Below are 23,277 nucleotides of genomic sequence, written 5' to 3'. Positions count from 1 at the left end.
CCCTTGCCACCCCCGTCCCCATAGGTCCACCCCCGTCCCGGCCCCTCCCCCGGTGTCGCCCCTCTCCCTCGAGATGTCCCCTCCACCGGTCGGCGCCCCTCCCCCGAGCAGCTCCTCCACTGGCTGGCGCCCCTCCCCCCAGCACTCTCTCTCTCCTCTCTCTCTCTCTCTCCCTCTCTCCCTCTCTCTCTCTCTCTCTCGCTCTCTCTCTCTCCCTCTCTCTCCCTCTCTCTCTCTCCCTCCCTCCATCTCTCTCTCTCCCTCTCTCTCTCTCCCTCCATCTCTCTCTCTCCCTCTCTCTCTCTCTCTCTCTCTGACCGGCTGTACGTGTTCTCTGCAACAGGTTTGGCCGGAAGCAAGGTGCTCGGCGAGGAGGAGAAGGACGTCGGGAACGTCACCCGGACGCAAGGTACTTGGCTCCTCCGGTGGCAAGGTGATTTGTCCCTCTCTAGCCCCCCTCTACCTCAAAATCACATTTTAACAGTAGCATCACTAGTTAACTTCTTGCGCTGACTGCCTTATTGGAAACATGGAGTAATTTTGTGCTGCTGCTGTTTTTTTGCTGTCTGCTGTTATAACTTGAATTTTAAATATAATCTCATTTTAGATGGAGAAGGCAAACTAGAAAACAAATATAGTAAATTGTTCACTAACAGAATTCAAATCAAACTAGAATACAAATATGATCTCATTTGAATTCAGTTAGAGCACACTGTTCCGTTACAAAAAAAATTTAAATTTTCAGTTAACTGAACATTTTAGTTTTGATAACTGTGCAAACTTCAGTAAACTGATTCGGTAAATTCAGTTAACTGAATCATGCAGACAGCTATTGACAGTAAATTCAGTTAACTGAATCATGCATGATTCAGTTAATTCAGTGTGTGTGTGTGTGTGTGTGTGTGTGTGTGTGTGTGTGTGTGTGATGATTTGACTGCAATTGAGATCTTCTATGTAGTGAGATAGATAGCTCTCCTATGATTCAGTAAATTTTGTAGTTAAGAGAATAGATAGCTCTCTTATGAACATGTATTGAGATCTTCTCGCAATGCTATGCTTCTTCTTGTCGACGGGAGGCTTCTTCTTCCTACTGCTGGGATTTGTTGCTCCTCTTTGTTTCCTTGATGGGAGGCCTACCTTCGAACCACAGGTGAGTTGTGCTGCTGGTGATCACGACTGTGCACATTTTAGTTAGATAATTTTTTGCTCTAATTAATGCCTCTTATGCCTGCTCCAGTATTGGCAAACTTTTGACAGTGCCTACACAAGTATTATGTTGGGTTGTGGGTTTACCTATTTTTCGTGTGTATAAGTTCCAGAGTGTTTAGGAGGCGTATTATGTTGCTGTATTATGTTGCTGTAGTGGCCTCTAAGTTTCAGAGTTGCCAATCTGTGTTGCTGTATTACTGGCTCTAGTGGCCTCTTACGAGGTGTTTAGGAGATATTTTCAGAGTGTGTGGACTAAAAATGTTAGTACTGTTTATTATATCAAATCAGATGAAAAATTATATTAAATGCTGGAGCAAAATGTGTGGTGCTAGAATGAGAGAGTTGTTGATTATCACTTTTGCAGCACTATAGAATGCCAGTTATCACTTTTGCAGCTTATGTTGCTGCTACTATGTATGTGCTTGTTTTTCTAGAAACTGATTGCTAAGTGACCTATGTTTTGCCGGAAATGTTGATTCATTTCCATTCTGGCAAATTTCAGGCGCTCTATATGTGCACTTTCTAGCAAAGGTCATGCCAAAATTTTCCATGAATTTCGGCATGACTTGTGCTAGAAAGTTGGACATATCGAGTGCTCGAGATTTGTCGCGACGGGAATGAAACGATATTTCTGGCAAAACAAAGGTCACCCTTTTTGTCATTATTCACTTTATTATATAAAGCTCGATAATTAAATGACTACAACATTGAACCCTAGGAGGCATGATCGACACCGATGAGGCCGGAGGTTCTCAGTCCCAATTAGGTCGAGCACACGCCTACCTCGACTTTCCGGCGGATCAGGAGAGATAGCAAGTTGGGTGTCAGGACCCCCTTGTCATGACGGAGGATGACTGTGGTGGCGCCAGTGCCGACACTGATGCCACCAACAACACCAGCACTGAGACTGGCGCTGATGATGTTGCTAACTACAGCACGGAAGGTGGGACCTCCCAAGCCAGTGAGGGAAAGAAGGAAACGAGGACACGACGCCCAAATGAGCTCAGCACCGAAAGACTGGTGGTCACGGTGGTGCACCCTGGCAAGTTCGAGCCAATAGAGTCGCGGGAAGCGGCAGCGTGTTACGGCAACCAACTAGCATGCATCATACGGGATACCGCTAACATCAACACCACAAAAATATGGAAGAATGAACATTTGAAGAAGCTGCTCCTAACTAGGTTGCACGCAAGATTCTTGTTCCCCGGTCGGAATGACGATGTCGACCCATGGGATGACGATGCCATGAAAAAAATCAACAACAAAGCCCTAGGGAAGTTTAGCAACGCATTGAGCGCTTGGAAAACTAGGGTGAAAAAGGCGATTCAAGTAGACCATGAAACCTATGCCGAGATTGTTGCAGAGAATCCGAAAATTACGATAGAGGACTTTGAAAAGTTCAAGGAGACTTGCAATGAAGAAGCTGCCAAGGCCAGGTCGGAGAGAGGCAAGCAGCTGCAGGCAAAGAACATGGGGAACCACCGCCTTGGAAGTCATGGTTACATGGGAAAGAGGCTCGTGTGGGCTAAGGAGGACGCAGAACGTGAACGTCAGGGGATCCCAGACCCATTGGCTGAGTTCACCGACCAGCAGGAGCATGACTCATCAGGGCCCGATTTTCTCGTGGGACCCCAAGAAAAAGATTTTTTTTCACCGACGGGCCAACTAGGAAATTCATGAGATTACTGGTAATTATCCTTTTACCAACTTACATATTAGGTTCTGATTAACGAAGTCTACTACATTCTAGTCGCATTCGTAAATGATTCACGGTCCATTTTGCAGAGAGAGCAACACAAGCTTGCGGCCGAAAGCGACTCAACGACTCAGTTGACTCAGTCGTCGGGGAAGTACAAGTGGGACACTCCTTTCAACCGGGCCATGAACATAATGATGGGACACCCGCCCGGCCAGCGGCCGCAATATGGACATGTGCACGGCGCCGGGGATGGCGCCACGTGGAATTACTATTATAGCGAGGACCCCGAGGCCAAAAGACAGAGAAAGAAGTTCAGTCAAGTGACTATCGATGAGAAGGTGGCGCGGGCGATGGAGAAAGCAAAAGCTGAGATAATCGCTGCCTGTAGACATGATATGGCGGTTGCCTTTACAAGCTTGGTTCCAACTGTGGTCACATGGGCACAACAAAATCCAAACGCGCCGCCAAGTGATTTTCCCATGCCCAGCTTCACCGGGAGCAACTCATTGAACACCGAACCCATACCCGTACCTAGCATGGCAACCACACCAACACCCGCACCTCCTCCAGCACCTTCTCCTGCACCCAGCTGTTATAGCAGCCCTAGCTCCGTCTCTGGCTTGAACGCCGGGCCGTCGACATTGGCTGAGCTCAAAGCCCTCATGGTAAATACGCGTCGCACCTTCATCAACTCAACTAATTAACTAATCTTCAGTTGTCGTCCTTTTTGGATCTCTGACGCCGCACATATATGTCTTTGTAGGCTGACTCCACTCCGTGCACCCTCCTTTACCACATGAAGGGTGGGTTGGTGGATGTGGGGAAGGGTACTATAGTGAAGCCCAAGGATCGATTGTTCCACCGAGGGCAGATGCGTGATAACGCCTTAAGGGTGTCTGTGGCGAGTATGAAAGCAGGCTACGAGGGTTTCCCTCATCTGATACAAATCGATGGAGAGGATGACGAGGCCCCCACTCAGCTTGGCCAATGCAAAAATTGGCTGATCCTGTGGCTGAAAAATCTTCTTCGTGTCGAGGTGGCCAGGAGCACACCAACGGGACCTCAGGAAGGTATGACCACAACCCCTCCTACACAAGTACAACCATCGTTTGTGTTGCTTGTTGAGATTGAGAGACACGAGAAAGGAGGGCCAACCGTTCTGGCAGATGATGTCATCTTCCCCATGGAAGAGGATATGGATGATGACATGGAGGAGGCCGAGGACCCTCTCCAGTATATCAATACCGGCTATGACAACGAAGTAACACTGAGTCAACCATATGAATATGAGATGCATGTACCAGAGCCGGAACGTCCTCGGGAGTGCAAGAAGTCTTTGTTCATGCGATCCTCGCAGGACACGCCTCCAGATGCCGGTTCCACCCAAGCTCAACTAATTAGCCAGAGTCATCCAATGCTGAGCCAGGCAACACTAGGGGTGGTGCTCAGGGAGGTTCTGACAGACCCACCAGCACCTCAGCCCACCAAGAAGAAGCAGAGGAAGAGACCGACAGCGAGAAAATCCAATAAAGCTAGCAATGTTGGTTCTAGCAGCCAACTGCCTTCGACCAAGGTTGACAGTGTACCGATAAAATATGTGCCATTAATCCATGTCACGGGAGAGCCAATGGTACCGGCGAATGCACTAGATGCCATAACAAGGGATCTCAGGAGACTCCATGACCATGTGCTTTCGACAGAGAGAAGCATCCTCGCCTTGGATGATCCAGGATACCCACTTTATATGGTTCATGTGTCGAGAAGTTGCAAGATGTACGTCCACACATGCCCCGCGGACCTCTTCTTCCTAAGGTTTGATTACATCTTCCAGATGTTTCAAATGAGGGCACTCGATTTTACGTTCGTCCGCCTATATGCGCTGCACATGAACTACATCACCAGGAGAGAGCAAGTCACCGGTCTTGCGGTCACGGACCCATACTACATGCATGAGGGATTCTTGTCAATCAGCGATGCCAACCGTCAATATGTGAGTCAGTACATCAAAGAATTCTTGGTCAGCAATAAGGACAAAGAAACGATTCTCCTACCTTATCATCCTGGGTAAGTCATCCGCGGATAGCACTATAACACATACATCCTTTTGTGCATTTCAATAATTACTTTGCATGCATGGAGGCTAACTTACTCCCGCGCTCTATATTTGGACCCGTCGAAGAACATACAGAAGAAAGATTACACACACATAAAGTATGTTTTGGACAGAGCTATGTTGGGCTTCAGCATGCGGGGTGGCTACATCCAAAGAAAAAAACAAATAAGGTCGGGCTCTGTTTCAGCCACAAGACTGACTTCTGTTGCATTCAGCAATCAGCAAGAAGTGAGAACGGTGGATTTTACGTCATCCATCTAATGATGGAGTACAGAAGGAATGTGCAATCACTTTGCATGAAATCTTCATGTGATACCCATATCCAGAGATGGGCCAAAGCCTTTGGAGTCGTGCTAGATAATCGACTTCGAAATGATTCCTACCGCATCTAGCAGGAAATTGCGTCCATCATCATAAAAGATGTCCTCGAAGAGAATGGGATGTTCTACGGTGGCCAAATATCGCGAGCTAACGTCCGAACCCACATTGCCCTACAACGTCAGGACATGACGCCTTTCACTAAGCTGGGGTCCGTCCTCCCTGATATGGAAAGATGGGAAGAGTGCACTGCTTAAAAACAATATATTTGTTTAGTTACTTGCTACTTTCTGTATGACGAAACTTTGAATATCTCAGTACGACGAAACTATTAGATGTATGGTGCCGCGCTCTAGTTAATTACTTTCGGTACGATGAAATTTGTTAACTATGTTTACTATATATGTTGCTTCTATTTCATAATTGTTTTGTTCAATTCGCTTCACGATATATATATATATATATATATATATATATATATATATATATATAAAGGTCTATTATGATAACACCCTCTAGAGTCTTATTCTGCTAACACGTATCCTTATTCTGCTAACACCTTCGACCCGGCCCTCCCTCCTACCTTCTTCCTCCCCCGCACCTACCCCCACCTCCCCTCCAGGTTCCACTGCCGGCCTCCCTCCCCGCGACCCATCCCCACCCCGGCTCCCACCCGCGCCGCCGGAGCCGTGCCACCACCCACGCCGCCGGACCCCGCCCCCACCACGCGCTGCCCCCACCACGCGCCGCCGGAGCCCCGCCCTGTGCTACTGGAGCCCCCCTCCATCCCTTGCCATGGGCCGCCGGAGCCCCGCCATCCCCGCCGAACCACGCACCACCGGGAGCCCCATCTCGCTCCTCACCTTCTTTCGTGGATCTCTGGCATGGGATCCAGCGACTCGGGGTTCTCCGGCGTCCTACCCTGGCCTCTTCCTCTCCGACATCCCCGACATCCACGGGCCAGTACCACACCAGCGAGCAGCTCAGCCAGATCCTCCTCTGGCTCCATCGCTGTGCCTCCGTCTTCAGATCGGGAGCTCAGCCACCCCGCGCCATCAACACTGTACTGCCTCCTCCCGCGCGTGCAATGCACATCCTGCCGCGCTGCAGTCAACAACGGTGGCACTAGTCCCCCATCCCCCTAGTCCTAATGTCGGCGACCCTGTCTTCAGCGGGGACGATGCTCGTACAGTTTAAAAAACATTTTGCTGATTTTTTGGGATTTTGGATGTGCATGAAACTGCTGTAGTGCGAAGTGTGTTTTTGGTGCAGGTTTGGGTGTTGTTGGTGCAGTGTAGAGTCCTCTCGATGCAGTCCATAGCAATTTTTTTGATTTTTTTCAGGTTTGGCCTTGTGTTTTATCTGCAGTTCATTGAAGTGGAGTTTCTGGCAGATTAGTTCAGTGCATTTTGGTCACAATAATGAGCAGCCTTAGATTCATAAAACGCGCTCCAGATCGCCAGGAGCGTGTTGTCCCTCCTCCCCTTGCAGTCTAGGCGTCCGCAGACTTGAAGTGTGCCTGGGCGCGCGATCCTGTTCGCCATGTGTTTTTGGTGCAGAATGTCGCATGGGAGTACCCTGCTGTAGTTCGCTAGTCTCCCATCTACAGTAACGATGTCTTGAATAAATCTGTTTGAAGAATACAAAAAAGTAGTGTAGTGCACCGCAACTCCAGCGTGCAGTGCAGTGGGTGTGTGCCCTCCTCGAGTAGCACGGCCATGGTGATGCAGTGCATCGCGACTCCATCGTGCAGTGTAGTGGGTGTGTACCCTCCTCGAGTACTCCTCGACTCCACGCCACCTTGTAGTATGGGCGTCGGTGAATTCTTATTGTTCGAAGACATGCAAGTCGTCGGCGAGTGGCTTGTGGTTCAGGCAGCACGGGCGTGCAGTCCACTACTTGACTTTTGTTTGTGTTTTGAGGTGGTGCAGTGCGGCGATGTTTCTCCTTGGGGCATGGGCGTGGAGTACATTTTTCTATGCTAAAGTTGGGTGACGCATTTCACTCCATCCATGTTTTGCATTTTTTGGAGATTTTTTTTGAAGTGCACTCAATTTGTGTAAAAATAATATGTTTCATTCTCCCTATGTATGAGGTGCAAAAATTGTTTCATGTTTCAAATATCAGTTGGCTACATCAACATCTGCAGTCCGTTTGGTCCTCGAATGTGGTTCTCTTTTGAGAGTGATGTCGTTCACTTGTGCACATTGTGGAAGTGCGGAAAAAAATTGTGAAACAACTAAAAAATAATGCGGTCCACTACGATATTTGTCACGGCTCACTTGCCTCATCTCTGCGGTCCACTCTCGTTCATAAAAAAAAGTTGGAAAAAGACAACAAAAACTCGTCTGAGAAAAATTTACGTGTGACAAAAGAAATCACGAAGTTCACTTGCCTGTCAAATGCAGTGCCGTTTTCGTTCGATGCAGTGCGGTTTTCTGTCGGATGACGTACACTCGCCGATTTGGGTATCGCAAAAAACAGAGTGTCTGCACTTCCGTAATTTTAAAATTGCTCTTAAACCATAAGGAATTAGAGAGACTGTTCTACATGAAAAAGTTGCGTCTCATTGATATCTCTCCAACGACATATTATTTGAATCATTTCGACAAGTGGTTTGTAAAAATTTCACGAAAAACGACCGCTGCCACTCGTCGTCCGCAGCACCATTTTCAAAATTAACTTAAAACATAAGGAATCTCAAAACCATTTCTACGTATGAAAGTTGCACCTTGTCCATAGATTTCCAACCACGTATTACGCATCTCGTTTTGACAAACGGTTCAAAAACTAAAGCGAAAACTATACCGAAAATTGCAAAATTTTCAAAAAAAAACGTAATTCCGCGATTTGGTAAATTTGATACTACTCTTAAACCATAAAGAATTAGAGAAACTAATAGATATGGAAAAGATGCGCCTCGACGATATCTTTCCAACGGCATATTATTTGCTTTATTACGATGAGCGGTTTAGAAAAATCACGAAAATACGCTCGTTGCCACTCATTGTCCGTAGCACCGTTTTTGAAACTGCTCTTAAAAAGCGAGGAATCTCGAAAAGTGTTCAACATGATGAAGTTGCGCCTAATCCATAGCTTTCCAACGGTATATTATACGCCTCGTTCTGATAGATGGTTAAAAATTAGAACGAAAACAGTATCAAAAAAATACTGCGTGCAATTTTCTCCAATACGAAGTTCACTAGTCTGTATTGCAGTGCTCTTGTTATAGAAAGTGCAGTGCTCTCGCGTTGAGCATGCAGTGCGGAAGTGTTATCAGAATAGTTATTCTGCTAATATTAGCAGAATAGACCGGCTGTATATGTGTGTGTGTGTGTGTATATATATATATATATATATATATATATATATATGTGTGTGTGTGTGTGTGTGTGTGTGTGTGTGTGTGTGTGCATCTCTGACAGGTATATAGATCAACGATGGCGAGGAAGTGGTATGCCGTGTATGTAGGACATGTTGCAGGTGTGTATGATGAGTGGCCAGAGTGTCAGGCCCAAGTCTCTGGCTTCTCCGGCGGAAGCCATAAAGGGTTTGTTAGCAGAGCAGAAGCCGAAACTAGTTACTTGAGATTCATAGCACAACATGGGATTCGGAACCAGCGCTGTTGCAAAAACTACTACATAATGCCACTTTTGATCATCATGATCACTCTTATCTCGTATGTCATAGTTTAGGTAGATGATGAAACATGTGTCTACTGTGACAATGTAAGAGACATGTGATCATTAACTTGTATCGCTATTTCGAGATGATGATGAGATCAACATCATTTGTGTTCGATGATGATGATATGATGAGACTATGTTGTACCACTTCGATGATGATGATGAGACATTCATTATAGTTTTAGTGTGTGTGTATGTTGTAATTGTATAAAACCTGTAAAAAGATGAATATAACAAAAAAAAATACTAGCGGTAGCGTGGGGTTTTGGAGTAGTAGCAGCGCTGCATTACCAGTAGCGTTGGTTGTAGAGCCACGCTACTAGTATTAGCAGTAGCGATGGACAGAGGCGCGCTACTACTAGACATAGGTAGCAGGAGCGCTGGTTGAAACAAGCGCTACTGCTAAAAATGAGATGTAGTGTTGTAGCAGTAGCGGGCCTGCCCGCGCTACTAATAGCCAAAAAATCAGTGCTACTGGTAAGGGTTTTCCTAGTAGTGGTTATAGCCACACAGTTACTTTCACTTTACCTAAAAACCTTGTTGAAGTTAGGTGGGCCCCGATGGGTATCCACAAGAGTTACTGAAGTCACGTTGATCTAGATTGTGCCCCGGAGATAAATACGAGGCACAACCGGGCAGGCAAACATCCCTAGAGTGGGTTGGGCTTGGCCCTTGTCGTATGTCCTCGAGACGAGGCGCCGGGAGCACCGATCATCACGGCGCGCTCCCAAGACACTAACGGTTTGGGTATTTGATCTGAGTTGGTCGTTGACCTATGCACACTAACCGCCACGCAGAAACAGATATGGGCACTCGGCATCGTATGTATAAGCCGAAGCTCTTCGGACGTTAGCGATAGAGCGGTGCACGCCCGGTTGGACGGGAACCACCTATGCTTGTATTAGGGGGTGGGTCTGCACCGGGCTGCCCAAGCAACATGGAGGAGTGCAAAGGGCTATGAGCCCAAGACCCATGCACGCTTAGGATGTACACCGGCGTTTTGGCCTCTCTGTTGAACCTAGGTAGGACTACGACCTGTTGATCTTCCGAGGTCGGGCATTAATCAAGAAAGTGTGTCCGTCCAGAGATGATTGAGCGTATCGGGTAATGTGGTGCGCCCCTGTAGGGAAGTTGATATATTCGAATAGCCGTGTCCATGGTAACATGATGACTTGGAGTTGTATCCAGATCTATACAACTAGAACTGGATACTGGGGATGGTAAATGGATATGGTGGCTTCGGGATTGCTTTCTCGTAGGGAGTCAATAAAGGATCAACATGGCAATGGGTACCCGCAACCCGCGAACCCGACGAGTAAAAACCCTATTAGGGCAAGAGTTTGGGAAAAATAAATACCCATGGGTTTATAAATTGGAAAAAATTATACCCATCAGGTAAGCCGGGTATGGGTATGGGAAGGCAATAGCCATGCCCACATACCATTATACCCGCGTACAAAAATACAACCGCTAGCCTCGACCCAAAATCCCATCCCTTACCCATGTGCATGATCTTATTTAAATGCGTAATCTTGTTTGTGAACTCATGATTTTGTTGATCTTATTATAGTATCCTTCATTTGATCATTTTAAAGTAGGGCTCCAGAAGTAACTTCAATAAAAGAAAATTATAGGAAATGGTGTCCCTCTTGTTTGTCTTATAATTGGAAAAAGGAAGAAAGAATATATGGTAATGTTTCTCTAAGATGTTCACTTACATATGTGATTGTTTGGTGCCATCTAGTTCATGCTTATTGCTACCCACTTTTGTAAATTAATACCATTTTTTATTCCATGACACAACAAATCGTGATATGCATGTGCTGAAATGCTAAAATGTGGTATATATTTGTTGAAATTTTGAAGTATACATGCTGAAATTTTGTGTATATATGCAAAAAATGCTAAAAAAATACATGCTGAAGCGTGAATTCGGTAAGGTGACCGAGAAGGGTATTTTTATCCACGGGTATTACCCGCACCCGGCCGGGTATGGGTATGGGAACAATTTGAAACCCGAGGTGCAGATACGGGTATGGATTTGGGCGAAAAATATTGAGATGGGTAAGGGTTTGGGCGACCATCACCCGCACCCGAACCCGGCGGGTGCCATGATGAAGAAAGGATCTCTGGGCGTTAATACTACAACATGCTTGGTACTTATAATATGCTAATCTACACTCTTCTAATGCTGCAAGATGCTAGTCTTCGATAGGCTAGGCTTTCTCCTCTATTCTGGCATTCTACTGTTCAGTCCAAAGATATAGCCCCATTCCTTTGATACTGATGCATACTTAGTATAGATCTTATATAAGTCTTGTGAGTACTTTGGATGAGTACTCATGGTTGCTTTGCTACCCATTTTCCCTCTACTCGTTTGATGCGATCAGATGACGGATCCCAGGAGCTAGATGCCACCGCTGACGACTACTACTACCCCAACGGAGCCTACTACTACGTGGAGACCGCCGATGACCAGGAGTAGATAGGAGGCACCCTGGCAGGAGGCTTTGCCTTTTCGATCGTTGACGCTTTTGTGCTAGCCTTCTTAAGGCAAACTTGTTTAACTTATGTTTGTACGCAGATATTGTTGATTCCGGTGACTCGTTTGTATTCGAGCTTCTCTATTCGATCCCTGCGCGTCCCACCCCGTCATCAGTCCTGTGTTGCCTATGCTTGCGCCCCAAAACGGTTGCTGACTTTGTACAACTACGTAGGGCGCGCTACGGCAACTTTTCTATTCGAGGCCCCTGGCTTGTAATATAAAGTTTGTATGACTTTAATTTGTGTCTAGAGTTGTGTTGTGATATCTTCATGTGAGTCCCTGATCTTGATGGTACACATTTGCATGTATGATTAGTGTACGATTGAATCGGGGGCGTCACACTAAGAATGGAGATTTTCTCAAGAGGCCAAGGGGCAAGACCAACTCCAAGGCTGACAAGAAGCGTGACGCAGCATCCATCGCCTTGCAAGCAATTTTGTATGGCATGATGACTCAAAAGGAAGTGAGGGAGGAGATAAGGACAAAGGGAATGAGGAGCAAATGAAGACATACTTGGAGCTCCAAACAAAGAAGCTTGACATGGAGGAGGCCGTCAAGAGGAGGAAGATCGACATGAAGGAGGCCGCCTAATCGAAGAAGCTCGAGATTGAGGCCACCAATGCCGACACCAAGGCAAAAGAGGTGGCACTAGCAATCATGAGCGTCGACATGACCAACATGTCCCCGAAGAGAAAGACTTGGTTCGCAAACCAGTAAAAGGAGATGTACGGCCAAGACGTCCTCAACAAGGAAGACCTTGGCCGTGGTCTATGGTTGTTCTTTTTGAAGGCTGACTAGTGTGCCAGCCGCTGACTCTGTTGCCGATGAAAAACTTGTTCATTCTAAATGATGGCTAGTGTGTCAACTGTTGGCTCTTTTGCTAGCGAAAAATTTGTTCATTTTGAAGGCTGGCTAGTGTGTCGGCCGCTAGCTCTGGGTTTTTTTAAAGGGGAATATATTAATATCAAGCAGATACCAATTACACCCAGCCTTTGCACCAACAAGATGTATAAAAACATCCAGGATGCACACAGCCAAAACAAAAATAAAAAGAGGAAAATGAGAAAAAAGACCCTGCTACGGTGATCAATCACCTGTAGTAGTAGCACTCTAACCACCACCAAAGACAACACCCAGACTATAAAGAAAGGTTCTCCAAAAGCAACGCCTTCAAAAAGGAAACAATGCACAAGCATTATCCTTGCCCGATGAAAGATCATAGGTTTTCACCCTGGAGGAAGGTCGTGTTCCCAAAAAACAATGCCTTCAATAAGGCCGCTGCCAGGCACAACCGATAAATGACAGACCTTGGGTTTCACCCTGCGAATCACGACTCGGTACTCAAAGGAGCACCACCAAGAAAGAAGTCCTCCAATGCTGCCGCCCCCACTTGCAGAGGCTACTACAGGTCACGTACCACTAGGCTCACATGAACTCATGTCCAGTCTGGACAGGAACATATACAGCAAGCCACTTAGCTCCAAGTCAAGCCAACTACGTGGTCTTCATCGCATTCAAGGCCCCGCCTTCGCCACTTGCAGATCCTCCAATCACACCATGGCATTCTTCACATGTGTTAATCCATGGAAATCTTGGTGCAGACATTTTCCAAGGTGTCAACAAAACAGAGCTTCATGATACCCCGATGGAGCTGATTATGTTGATGTTGCAGGTGCACACGACCGGCCCCATTTCTATCAAGATGTTCAAAGAGCGTCATATACGCCAGTCTTTGTTTTCCTTCGAAGGAGAAGCCCGGAACTCGCCAATGAGTAGATCAAAGAGGACTAACCACTAGAGTGATGCCTTCTCTTGAAGACAACTAGGGCCGCCGCCTGGCCAATTATTTTTGCCGCAACAGCTTGACCATGGCAAGCGCATACCCAGCAGTGCGCGTGCCTACAACAACCACAAACATGCATGCCCTTCCGCCATGCAACGGACTAAGTGGAGCCAGATCCGATCGGATCCAGCCATCCTTGCAGCACCACCGCCATGCAACGTCCGGGACAAGGGGAGCCAGATCCAATCAACAAGCGGACTGATCCAGCCATCCCCGCAGTATCCAGCCACAAGCTACCGGCTCACCCTCCGCCAGCGGAGGCACGACGTAGCCCGACGTGCCAGCCACCACAGCCATCACAAACCAATGTGCCGCATGACTAAAGAAGACCCCCCCCCCCCCCCCCGCCGCCGCCGCCACCACCACCGCACCAGGCTTTGCCAGACGATGGCCACCGGCGGCGAGGAGGAGGGAGGAACAGGTGGAAGGAGACGGTGGCGGCGTGTAGCAAGTCGCCGCCCGTGTCACCTAGTTAGGCGACGCAAGGACTAGCATATGTTTGTTGGTTGCTGGTTGTGTTGTCGGCATGAACCACGGCCGATGGCGTGAACTATGACCACTGGCATGGAGCTACGTCTTTGTTGCTTTGTCAAAAGTTTGCATTCAGTCGAACGAGATGTGGCCGAGATGTGCCCGTGCGTTGGGCAAATGGCCGGACACCGCACCATTACTCAATCCAAACGGACAAAATCCGGACAAAACGTGCGTTGGAGTTAGCCTTAGAAAGAGATTGGAAGATTATCAGCCGGTCACTCCATTAGCAAACATTTTGTGTGTTACATACAGTTAGATACTCCATCAGCAAGCCGACGATACGCTTGGCATTGGCGTCGGCGAAATGGCAGGCGTTGGAGCGAGATGTCGGAAAAGGCTGCGGCAGGAGAACGCGTGCCCCGACAGGCAGGTCGCGCGCGCACGGCCACCCGACCGAGCCGCACCGCTCCCCCGCCTCCGTTGTCCCCACGGCGCGTACGCAAATGTGTCTACGTTTCTAAGTTTGTACGCCGCGTGTCTGGGTGGTATGTTTTCGTGGGGAAAAGTCCAATTTAAACCCTGAATTCGTAGAGGTTAGGCGAAATGAACCCCCACATCCAAATCCCTGTCGTTTGCACCCTGAACTATACAATCCCGGTCTAAAATGAACCCTAGGGTCGTTTGGAACACCGGGATTACAGACGTGGCCAGGATTGGTCGCGCGCGGGAAAAAACTGGACGAGCCCAGTCTGGCCCAGCGCGCTGTCCACTTCGTGCAGTCTGTGAGGCCCAGCGACACACGAAGAACGCAAAAGAAAAAACAAATGCATGCGTTGACTTTTTCCATTAATTTGCGAGTAGCACGAATCGAACTGCAGTGATGTACGTTGACAGCTGTAGGCTTTAACCACTACGTCAATTTCACTTGCTTGTACAGTCCAGCAAAAATATGAGTATTTGACCCTTTTTTAGTTCACAAAATGAAAAAAAAAAAGAACTGCAGAAATTCGAGATAGTTCAGGGAAATAAAAAAAGATCATGAATTTGGCCAAAAAAAATACGACTCTGAAAAAAAGTTTGTGGATTTTAAAAAGTTGACGGATTATAAAAATTCCACAAGTTTCTAAAAAAGTTCACAAATTAAAAAAACATATTGAAAAAAGTTTCATGCACTAGATAATTATTTTAGAGATTATATCATAAAGAAAAAAGTAAAAAAAATCACGCATTAATTTGTTTCCACGGATTATGTAAAAAAGAAAAATAGAAAGGTGTTTCCTGCATTAGATATTTTTAGCAGTGTAAGAGACAAAATGGGGCGGCCCAGCGTGGGGACAGGTGCACACCATGGTCAACACTGCGGCTTAGGTTCATCAATTTAAAAATGTTAATTCTGTATAATTTAAAATGTCCGTCGTATATTAAGAAAATGTTCAATAGATATATTACAAAATCTTCAGTCCATAATATTTGCAAATGTTCAAAAGATGTTCTATACATAATGTACTGCGCCACGAATCTATCAATTCAACTCACTGGTTCGGTTGGCAAGTTCCAACAGCTAACAAGACCCAAGTCGCGAGTTTGAGTCACTCAGCAGGTTTTCACAGATTTATTTGTGCGCACCTTCTATTCAATAGCTCCAAATGGGCCGGGTTTTATATACTTGAAAAAATAATTTGAACACTAAAAAAATATTTACTGAATTTTTTTGCGCGCCTGCTATTCAATAGCTCCACATGGGCCGGTTTTTATATACTTAAAAATAATTTGAGCATTCAAAAAAATATTTACGGGATGTGAAAACAATATGGAAATTTGGAAAAAAGTTTGTAGATTTTAGATAAGGTGTCCCGGTGGTTTGTTGCTTCGATCAACAATGAGTGATTTTCTGTTCGAGCTACCACCGCATGCCAATTTTTTTAACAAAGAAAACTAAAGCGGGCCGGTCCAGCGGGGAGTAGGGTGTGCGCCCTTTGATTTTTTTGTTTTTTAACGAAAAAATACTCTAGTGGGCCGGCCCATCAGACGAATCCCAGTTCAAACGATACCAGGGTTCGATTTAGACCGGGATTGCAGAGTTCAGGGTGCAATCGACCGGGATTTCAATTTGGAGGTTCATTTTACCCGACGTCTACAAGTTCAAGGTTTAAAATGGACTTTTTCCGTTTTCGTGCTTGCATGGAGTCCTGGACGCATCCACACGTCTGCGCATCGATGAGAAGTGTGTATCCTCTGCTCCCGCCTCATAGCTCACATGCTTCCATCTTTAAACAATAAATTTAAAAAATTACAGTTTAAGTAAAAAATTAAAAATAACTAACATGGTTTTAGTTTAAATTACTGACGTAGTTTTAGTTCAAAGTCAAAAATAACTTGCGTAGTTTTAGTTCAAATTTAAACTAAAATCGTGTCAGTTATTTCCAAACAAAGGGAGTAGTTTTTTTTTAATGCTCACAAGACATGTATGCACCGTCTTTAAGAATTTTAAATTCAAATTCAAAATACACAAAGATAAAGAAAAGAAAAAGGATTGGCTGCAATCAACGGCTCCACGCTTTTGCGTTCACCGCCTTTGTTACTTGCCACGTATCCTCATAGGCCTCACGTTCACGACCCTTTTTACAAAGTCTCAGGGAATCCTGTTCATTCCTTTCCTCTCTCCCTCGTCAACATTCACCCTAATTTGTCACGCACAAAGTAGCACGCGCCCTATACACGGCATCCAATTGTTTTTTTTTTAAGCATCAGTACCGACATAAGCGCTCATATACACGCGCATACATTCATCCCTATGAACGCACACACGCACACCCTATCCCTATGAGCACCTCCGAGAGACTGAGCCGGCATATCATCTTGAGATTTACGAAGTCACCGTAGGCGCCTCGTCGTCGACGGAAACGTCTCCTCCCACTGAAAGCGCATCGCCGGAAATCCTGAAAATAAATCCAGAAATAATGCGAGCACCAGGATTTGAACCCTGGTGTGTTGGGGATACCACTGTCCACCTAGCCAACTCAACCACAGGTTGATTCGCCACGGCATCCAATTGTTGTTGGGTGTTCGCTGTCCGCCGTGTTGATGCAGAAGGGGCCTCATGCTGGTCACAGTGGGCAAGAACATAAGCTAGTAACTTCTCACTTTCCTAGACTATGTTACTACCACCATAGTGGATAGAAACATTTATGTAGTGTAATGCAACGATGTATTTATTAGGTTATAGACTCATTGTTTCTTGAAGTGTGTGATGTTCCGGTAACTTAGCTAGTTACCACAAACACCTCTCTCTTCACTAAATACGTGCCACATAAGCAAAGTTGTATTGGAGTGTGTGATGTTACTCCTAAATTCCATCCCACTGTGACCAGCCTCAAGTGATGTTGCTCATTGGCCGCCCGCCTGCTATTGACATGCCAAAGACCGGGTCGCCACATGCCGCTGCACGCCGGGCGCTGGCTGCTGCTCAACGACATGCTATTTCTGGGAACCGGCTCCTCTACCGTGCTGTTAAGCACGGCACCCTGTCGTGCCTCCTTGTGGCGCTAGCGGTCGCCTGCATATGGGCCTTGTCAAAAACAAAACTAACTCAGCCCAGCCGTTCTATCCATCACACCGTCCTACTAAAAAAAGATTCATTACCTAAAAATAGAATAATGAATTAACTATGATTAATACAATACATGGCTAACGAAAATAAACTCATTTCAGAAAAACATTTTTACTAAATCTCAATCTTATTTTACTTGGAGCAGAATATGTCATTTTCCTATTTTCTATTTATTATTTTAATCGGTTCGATTGGTACCTTTATTTTTGTTTTTGTGTTCTTTTAGATAATACCGTGAAACAAAAATGAACTCATTTCAGAAAAAATTGCTTTGCTAATCTCAGTCTTATTTTGCTCAAAGCGGAATATGTCCTTTCTATTTATTATTTTGACCAGTTTGATTGGTACATTTATTTTTATGTGTGTCGGTTTTATTTTTACCACATTCATCGCCCAAACAAAACTAGAATTTCATGCCAACATATCGTGCGCAACTGCAGTCGCACGTCAGGGCATGGGGGTGCAACTACAATTGCATGTCCATCGATCGCATTTAACTATAGTTAAAGATCGTCGTGTTGTATCCCTTTGGTCGCCACCGGGTTGCGGCTAGAGTTTCCTGCTCGGCTGTGTAGCCGCCTCGCTCACAAGTTTCAACAAATATATTACCCGCGAAAAAACAAATATATCAATGTATTAAAAAAATATGATTTTAAATAACACACTTTTCTTTCATTCTTCTTTTTCTAGTTTTATGTTTTTAATACATGAATATATTTGTCAGAGTCATGAGAGAGGCGGCTATGCAGCCGACCAAGGCGCGACACTTGTTCTCTCCCTAATGATGACGCTTGAGCACAGAGACATCGGCGACAGATCGACATGCAATTGTAGATGCACGCTAGTGCATGTTTTTTTTAATAGGAGGAATATCCATAGTCTCTGGATCGCCTGAGCGCTCGCCCTCATCGCCTCGCTCGCTCGCTCTCTCAACAAATCTCCCACCCTCATGAACTCAAGGGGCAGATCACCGGTGCACATGCATGCCACTGCAGTTGCGCACGATCGGTTGGAAGGCAGCTAAAATTATGTGTGGTTGGCGGATGTGGTAAAAATAAAAGCACACAAAAATAAAATTAAAAGTACAATTGAATGGATTAAAATAATAAATAGAAAATAGGAAAATGACATATTCCGCTCCACGTAAAAAAAAGACTGAGATTTTGTAAAACTATTTTTTTGAAACAAGTTCACTTTAGTTAGTCATGTACTGTATTAATTATAATTACTAATTCGTTAATCTATTCAGGTGTGTGATGCATCGAACGGATGGGCTGGGTAGCTACATTGGTTTTTGGCAAGGCCCATATGCCTGCGTCCACTAGCGCCACAAGGAGGCACAGCAGGGTGCCGTGCTTAACAGCACGGTAGAGGAGCCGGTTCCCATGTTCCGCTGCCCTCGCCGGGATAGCCCTCCGTGCTGGAGTTGGTCGCGGGACCATCAGCATAGTGTGAGGTAACGGCTCCGGTGGGCCTTTTCTTGGAGGGGAGCCGTCCCTGGCGCTGGGCTTGATACGAATCAGGGATGCGGACATCCTGTCATTCCTACTCCCTCCGTTCCTAAATATTTGTTTTTCTAGATATTTCAACAAATGACTACATACAAAGTAAAATGAGTGAATCTACTTTCTTAAATATGTTTATATACATCCGTATGTGATAGTCTATTTGAAATATCTAGAAAGACAAATATTTAAAAACGAAGGGAGTATCTCGCATGGCCAAAACTATGAACAGGAGGGGTTGGGGAGAAGTGCTCGAGGTGGCAATTGACAGATTATCCAAAGGGCGGGAAAGAGTGGAGTGAGGCGACCTTGGGAGTATCCCACATGCCATCAATTGCCGCCAGTACTCGCCGGAAATCGACCCATTCTCTCATTGTGGCCTCCTGCGCACTCGGAAGGCGGCCATTCTCACGCGTTGATTGAGGTATAGGCAGCTAGTACTATTCGGCGCACAGGTCGCCAAGTAGCCACGCTGCCCGTACCCTCCCCCATGTGCATGTCCTTTGTAGGGGCCGACCCAAATTGACTTTTTACCACCGGTTGTGGAAAGATTCTAGAATCTTCGCTGGACCAATTTTTTTCTTTTTCTTCAGGTTTTTCTTTCTTTTATATTTTTTCCTTTTTCTTTTCTGTTTTCCTTTTCCTTTTTAATTTATTTTTAGTTTTTTCTCGTTTTCTCAAGTTCTTTTCTTTTTACATTTTGCTTTTTTTCCTACTTAATTTTTATTTTTTGCGTACATCTTCTAAATTAATGAACATTTTTCATTTACACGAATATTTTTGAAATCATGAACATTCTTCAAATTTATGAACATTTTTTGGAATAATGGATCATTTTTTGGAATAATGGATCATTTTTTACAAATTCGCAAAGATTGTTTGAAACTTGTGAACATTTTTTTGTTTTTCATGAATTTTTTATGAGTGCATGAACATTTTTTGAACCGTCTAGAATTTTTTGAATCGACCAAATTGTTTTGAATTTTGATAACAACTTTTGAACATCACAATTCCTTTTTATATTCTTGTGAACATTTTATAAAATTCGTGAACATTTTTATAAATCCTAAAAAGAATTCGTTAACATTTTTTAATATGCAAAAAAATCAAAGTACCGAACAAAATTTGAAATTCATGAACATGTTTTTATTTTTGTAATTTTTTTCAAAATCATGATCATTTAATTATTTTTCAAACAGTTTTTCCCGAATTCGCATTTTTTGTGAAATTTGAAACTTTTTTGAAATACCAAATTATTTTAAAGATGAAAAGGAAAATGAAATGCATTAAATAGAGGGCATCCCACCCAACGCATGGGCCGTCCCAAAAGGACGCGCGGAGCGCGCGACCGCTATGTCTGCGGCCTGTTAAGGTAAAGGCGCGGCAATTAGGAGGTCTCGCGGTCCAAACTCCAGATCGATAACCACCTGTATCCGTCTCAAAAAAAAAAAAACGTATCCGTCTGGGTCTCTATATGTCAGGTGCATTGCCCGTAGGTTTCAGGGATCCATATAAGCAGCACGACTGCACGACCGAAGCCCTAGCAGAAGCATATCGGTGTTCCGCAGAGTGCGGTTTCTCGCAAGCACTTCTTGTTCGATCGTTTTCTCGCCTCCCAGCACCTCCTCGATCGGCGGCCATGGTAAACCCTCGTTCCTCCGGACCATAACGAAGCTCCCCGCGTAGATAAACATTGACCGATTTCCGCCGCGCAGGCCGTGAAGAAGGACAACAAGGCGGCGGCATCCTCGTCGGCGGCGAAGCCCGCCAAGGCCGGCAGCGGGAAACAGAAGCAGAAGAAGAAGGTACGTAGTATAAGCTAGTCCAAGCGATCTCCGGGGTGAATTTACTTCTCTCACCTCTGGATCACAGGATCTGTCATCAATCTGGGTCACGATTAATTTGGTGTTTGATCCTGTGCATATGCAGAAGTGGAGCAAGGGAAAGCAGAAGGAGAAGCTCAACAACGCCGTGCTGTTCGACCAGCCCACCTACGACAAGATGCTGTCCGAGGCGCCCAAGTACAAGCTCGTCACCCCCTCCGTCCTCTCCGAGCGCCTTAGGGTACGTATACGTTTGATCGATCATACGGTTCTCTTCTTGATTAACCCGGGTACAATGCACAGCTTACACATGATGGTTGTCTGAAGATCTCACCTTGAGCATTATCTTCCTGCAGATCAATGTGTCCCTGGCTAAGAGGGGCATCAAGGACTTGATGGCAAGGGGGCTCGTAAGGGGAGTGTCACTTCATGCCAGCCAGCAGATTTTCACCAGGGCCACCAATGTACCATCGAGTTAGTTGTATTTGCTAGTGGCGTTTTTCTTGTCCAGTACTAGGCTAATTAGATGAAAATGAGTTGTAGATTAATAAGAAGTTGATACCCTTGTATTTAAGTATATTCTTCAGTCAGTACGAATAGTGTTAAATTATCTTGTTTTTACATGATCAATCTTTGTTCGTGGGATTGTAGATTTGATCACTGCCTTTATTATCTTCTCTGATCATGCTACCCTCATTTGATCAAAAGAACAATAGAGCCAGGTTTTTCAGTATTGACTTTGTACACAAGAGAATTGACTTCTGTTGTGATTGTCCATTGGGAAATAACAATGGAAGCTCAACCATGAAAACCTGAAAATATTGGCTAGCCCAGCAATTGTAATGGGCAAAAAGTTGGTTTTGCAAACAAAATTATCACAATCCCTTCCGCGTTGGCAATTATAACTCCCCCCTCCCCTCCTTTTTTTGCGAAAGGACCAGATCAGTTATAAAATTTCATCGGAAGTACAAAGCATCTCAAACATAATAAAATATACGTCGAGATTCCACCGAACAACCACTACTACCGCGAGAATGAGCCGTCGACACGCCATTGTCGCCGCTTCCCTATCGGAGCCGACTTGACCATGTCGAACCCTTGCATGGATCTAAAGCACCTGACAACAAATTTCACCACATGACGAGAAGCTGAAACCTCCTCGCCACAAGGAGACAGTAGCAATCTACGCCGGAGCGAGTGGTGCTCAGTTTGGTTGTACTTGAGCCTCGCCTAACTAGGTTTTCGGGTCTAGTTTTCCTTATAAACTGGACCAAACTCTCTTATTCTTAATCAAATGCAGGAACCCCCTGCCCTAACACGAGGTTTATCACAAAAAAAAAGTAATCTACGCCGGAGCTCCGTGTACTACGTCCAAATAGATGAACTCGAGGAGGATCGAAGTCTGGAAGACAATCTTAAAGAAGAAACACCCACTAGTGCAGAACCGGCCTTTAGTGCCGGTTCGTAACGGCCTTTAGTGCCGGTTTGCCAACCGGCACTAAAGAGTGGGGACTAAAGCCCCCCCCCCCCTTTAGTACCGGTTCGTTACGAACCGATGCTAAAGTGACACCACGTGGCACGAGCGAGGCCCGTGTGCGCGTAGGGCTTTAGTACCGGTTGGTAATGTTTGGGTGGGGGGGGGGGGTTTGTTTTATTTTCCATTACATTTTTTTGTCTGCTGGTATTTCACGATACTACAAATTGTACACGTTATGCATATATAAATAGATTTTTCTCGTACGTAGAACCGCATATATATATATATATATATATATATATATATATATATATATATATATATATATATATATATATATATATATATATATATATATATATATATCATCGAATGTCTCACAACCAACACCATTAATTATTCACACATACACATGTATATACATATACAATTTCTCCTATATATATTGTCTTGGTGCCTCTGGAGCACGATGACAAGTGGTTCATGGGGGCGGTAGCGGGTAATAGTATTCTCCTTTGGGATCTATGACCTGGTCGAGCAAAAATCCGGCTATTTCCTCTTGAAGTGCTAGTATGCGGTCCGATGGTAGGAGCTTATCCCGCACCTCTCTGAACTGTTAAGAAGGATCAATATGCATGTGTGTTAGTTGTGTGACTAGATATCGATAATGGTGTGAATAGTATTCTGACAAACGTACTCAATCCTGTCTATCAGATCTGCTCCTTTCGGACGTCATCATGCGAATGTTCTCGCAAACGTAGAATGCACACAGATTATTCCCCGGCGCCTGCTTCAGGGCCTTTACGAGAATGGAATTGAATCAGATAATGATTAATCAAGCATGATAATTAATTAATGATATTGAAACAAGAATTAAAAAGATGGTAGCTAGCTAGTACTACTTAATTACTTACCTTTGGTCGATGCCAAAACAACTTTTTTTCCAGTCGCCTGGAGTCACCTTAATGAACTTTG

General features: G+C 45.1%; 1 protein-coding gene across 4 annotated transcripts; it reads left to right on the top strand.

Annotated features, from left to right (window-relative positions):
• Nucleotides 1–20,508: 20,508 nt before the first annotated feature.
• Nucleotides 20,509–21,485, top strand: LOC123041802 (40S ribosomal protein S25). 4 transcript variants are annotated; one of them, XM_044464364.1, is made up of 4 exons: nt 20,509–20,644; nt 20,718–20,807; nt 20,953–21,066; nt 21,182–21,485. In XM_044464364.1, exons 1-4 carry the CDS (start codon nt 20,642–20,644, stop codon nt 21,302–21,304), a joined length of 330 nt encoding a protein of 109 aa, XP_044320299.1. In that variant the 5' UTR covers nt 20,509–20,641; the 3' UTR covers nt 21,305–21,485. The 4 variants fall into 4 exon arrangements, with proteins under 4 accessions (XP_044320299.1, XP_044320298.1, XP_044320297.1 ...); XM_044464363.1 differs by having other exon boundaries at nt 20,950–21,066; XM_044464362.1 differs by having other exon boundaries at nt 20,944–21,066.
• The last annotated feature ends 1,792 nt before the right edge of the window (nt 21,486–23,277 follow it).

Source organism: Triticum aestivum, chromosome 2B, assembly GCF_018294505.1.
Source record: "Triticum aestivum cultivar Chinese Spring chromosome 2B, IWGSC CS RefSeq v2.1, whole genome shotgun sequence".
In the NCBI taxonomy this organism is placed as follows: Eukaryota; Viridiplantae; Streptophyta; class Magnoliopsida; order Poales; family Poaceae; genus Triticum; species Triticum aestivum.
Note: the sequence above shows the minus strand (reverse complement) of the source record. Positions and strands in the feature narration are given on the sequence as shown.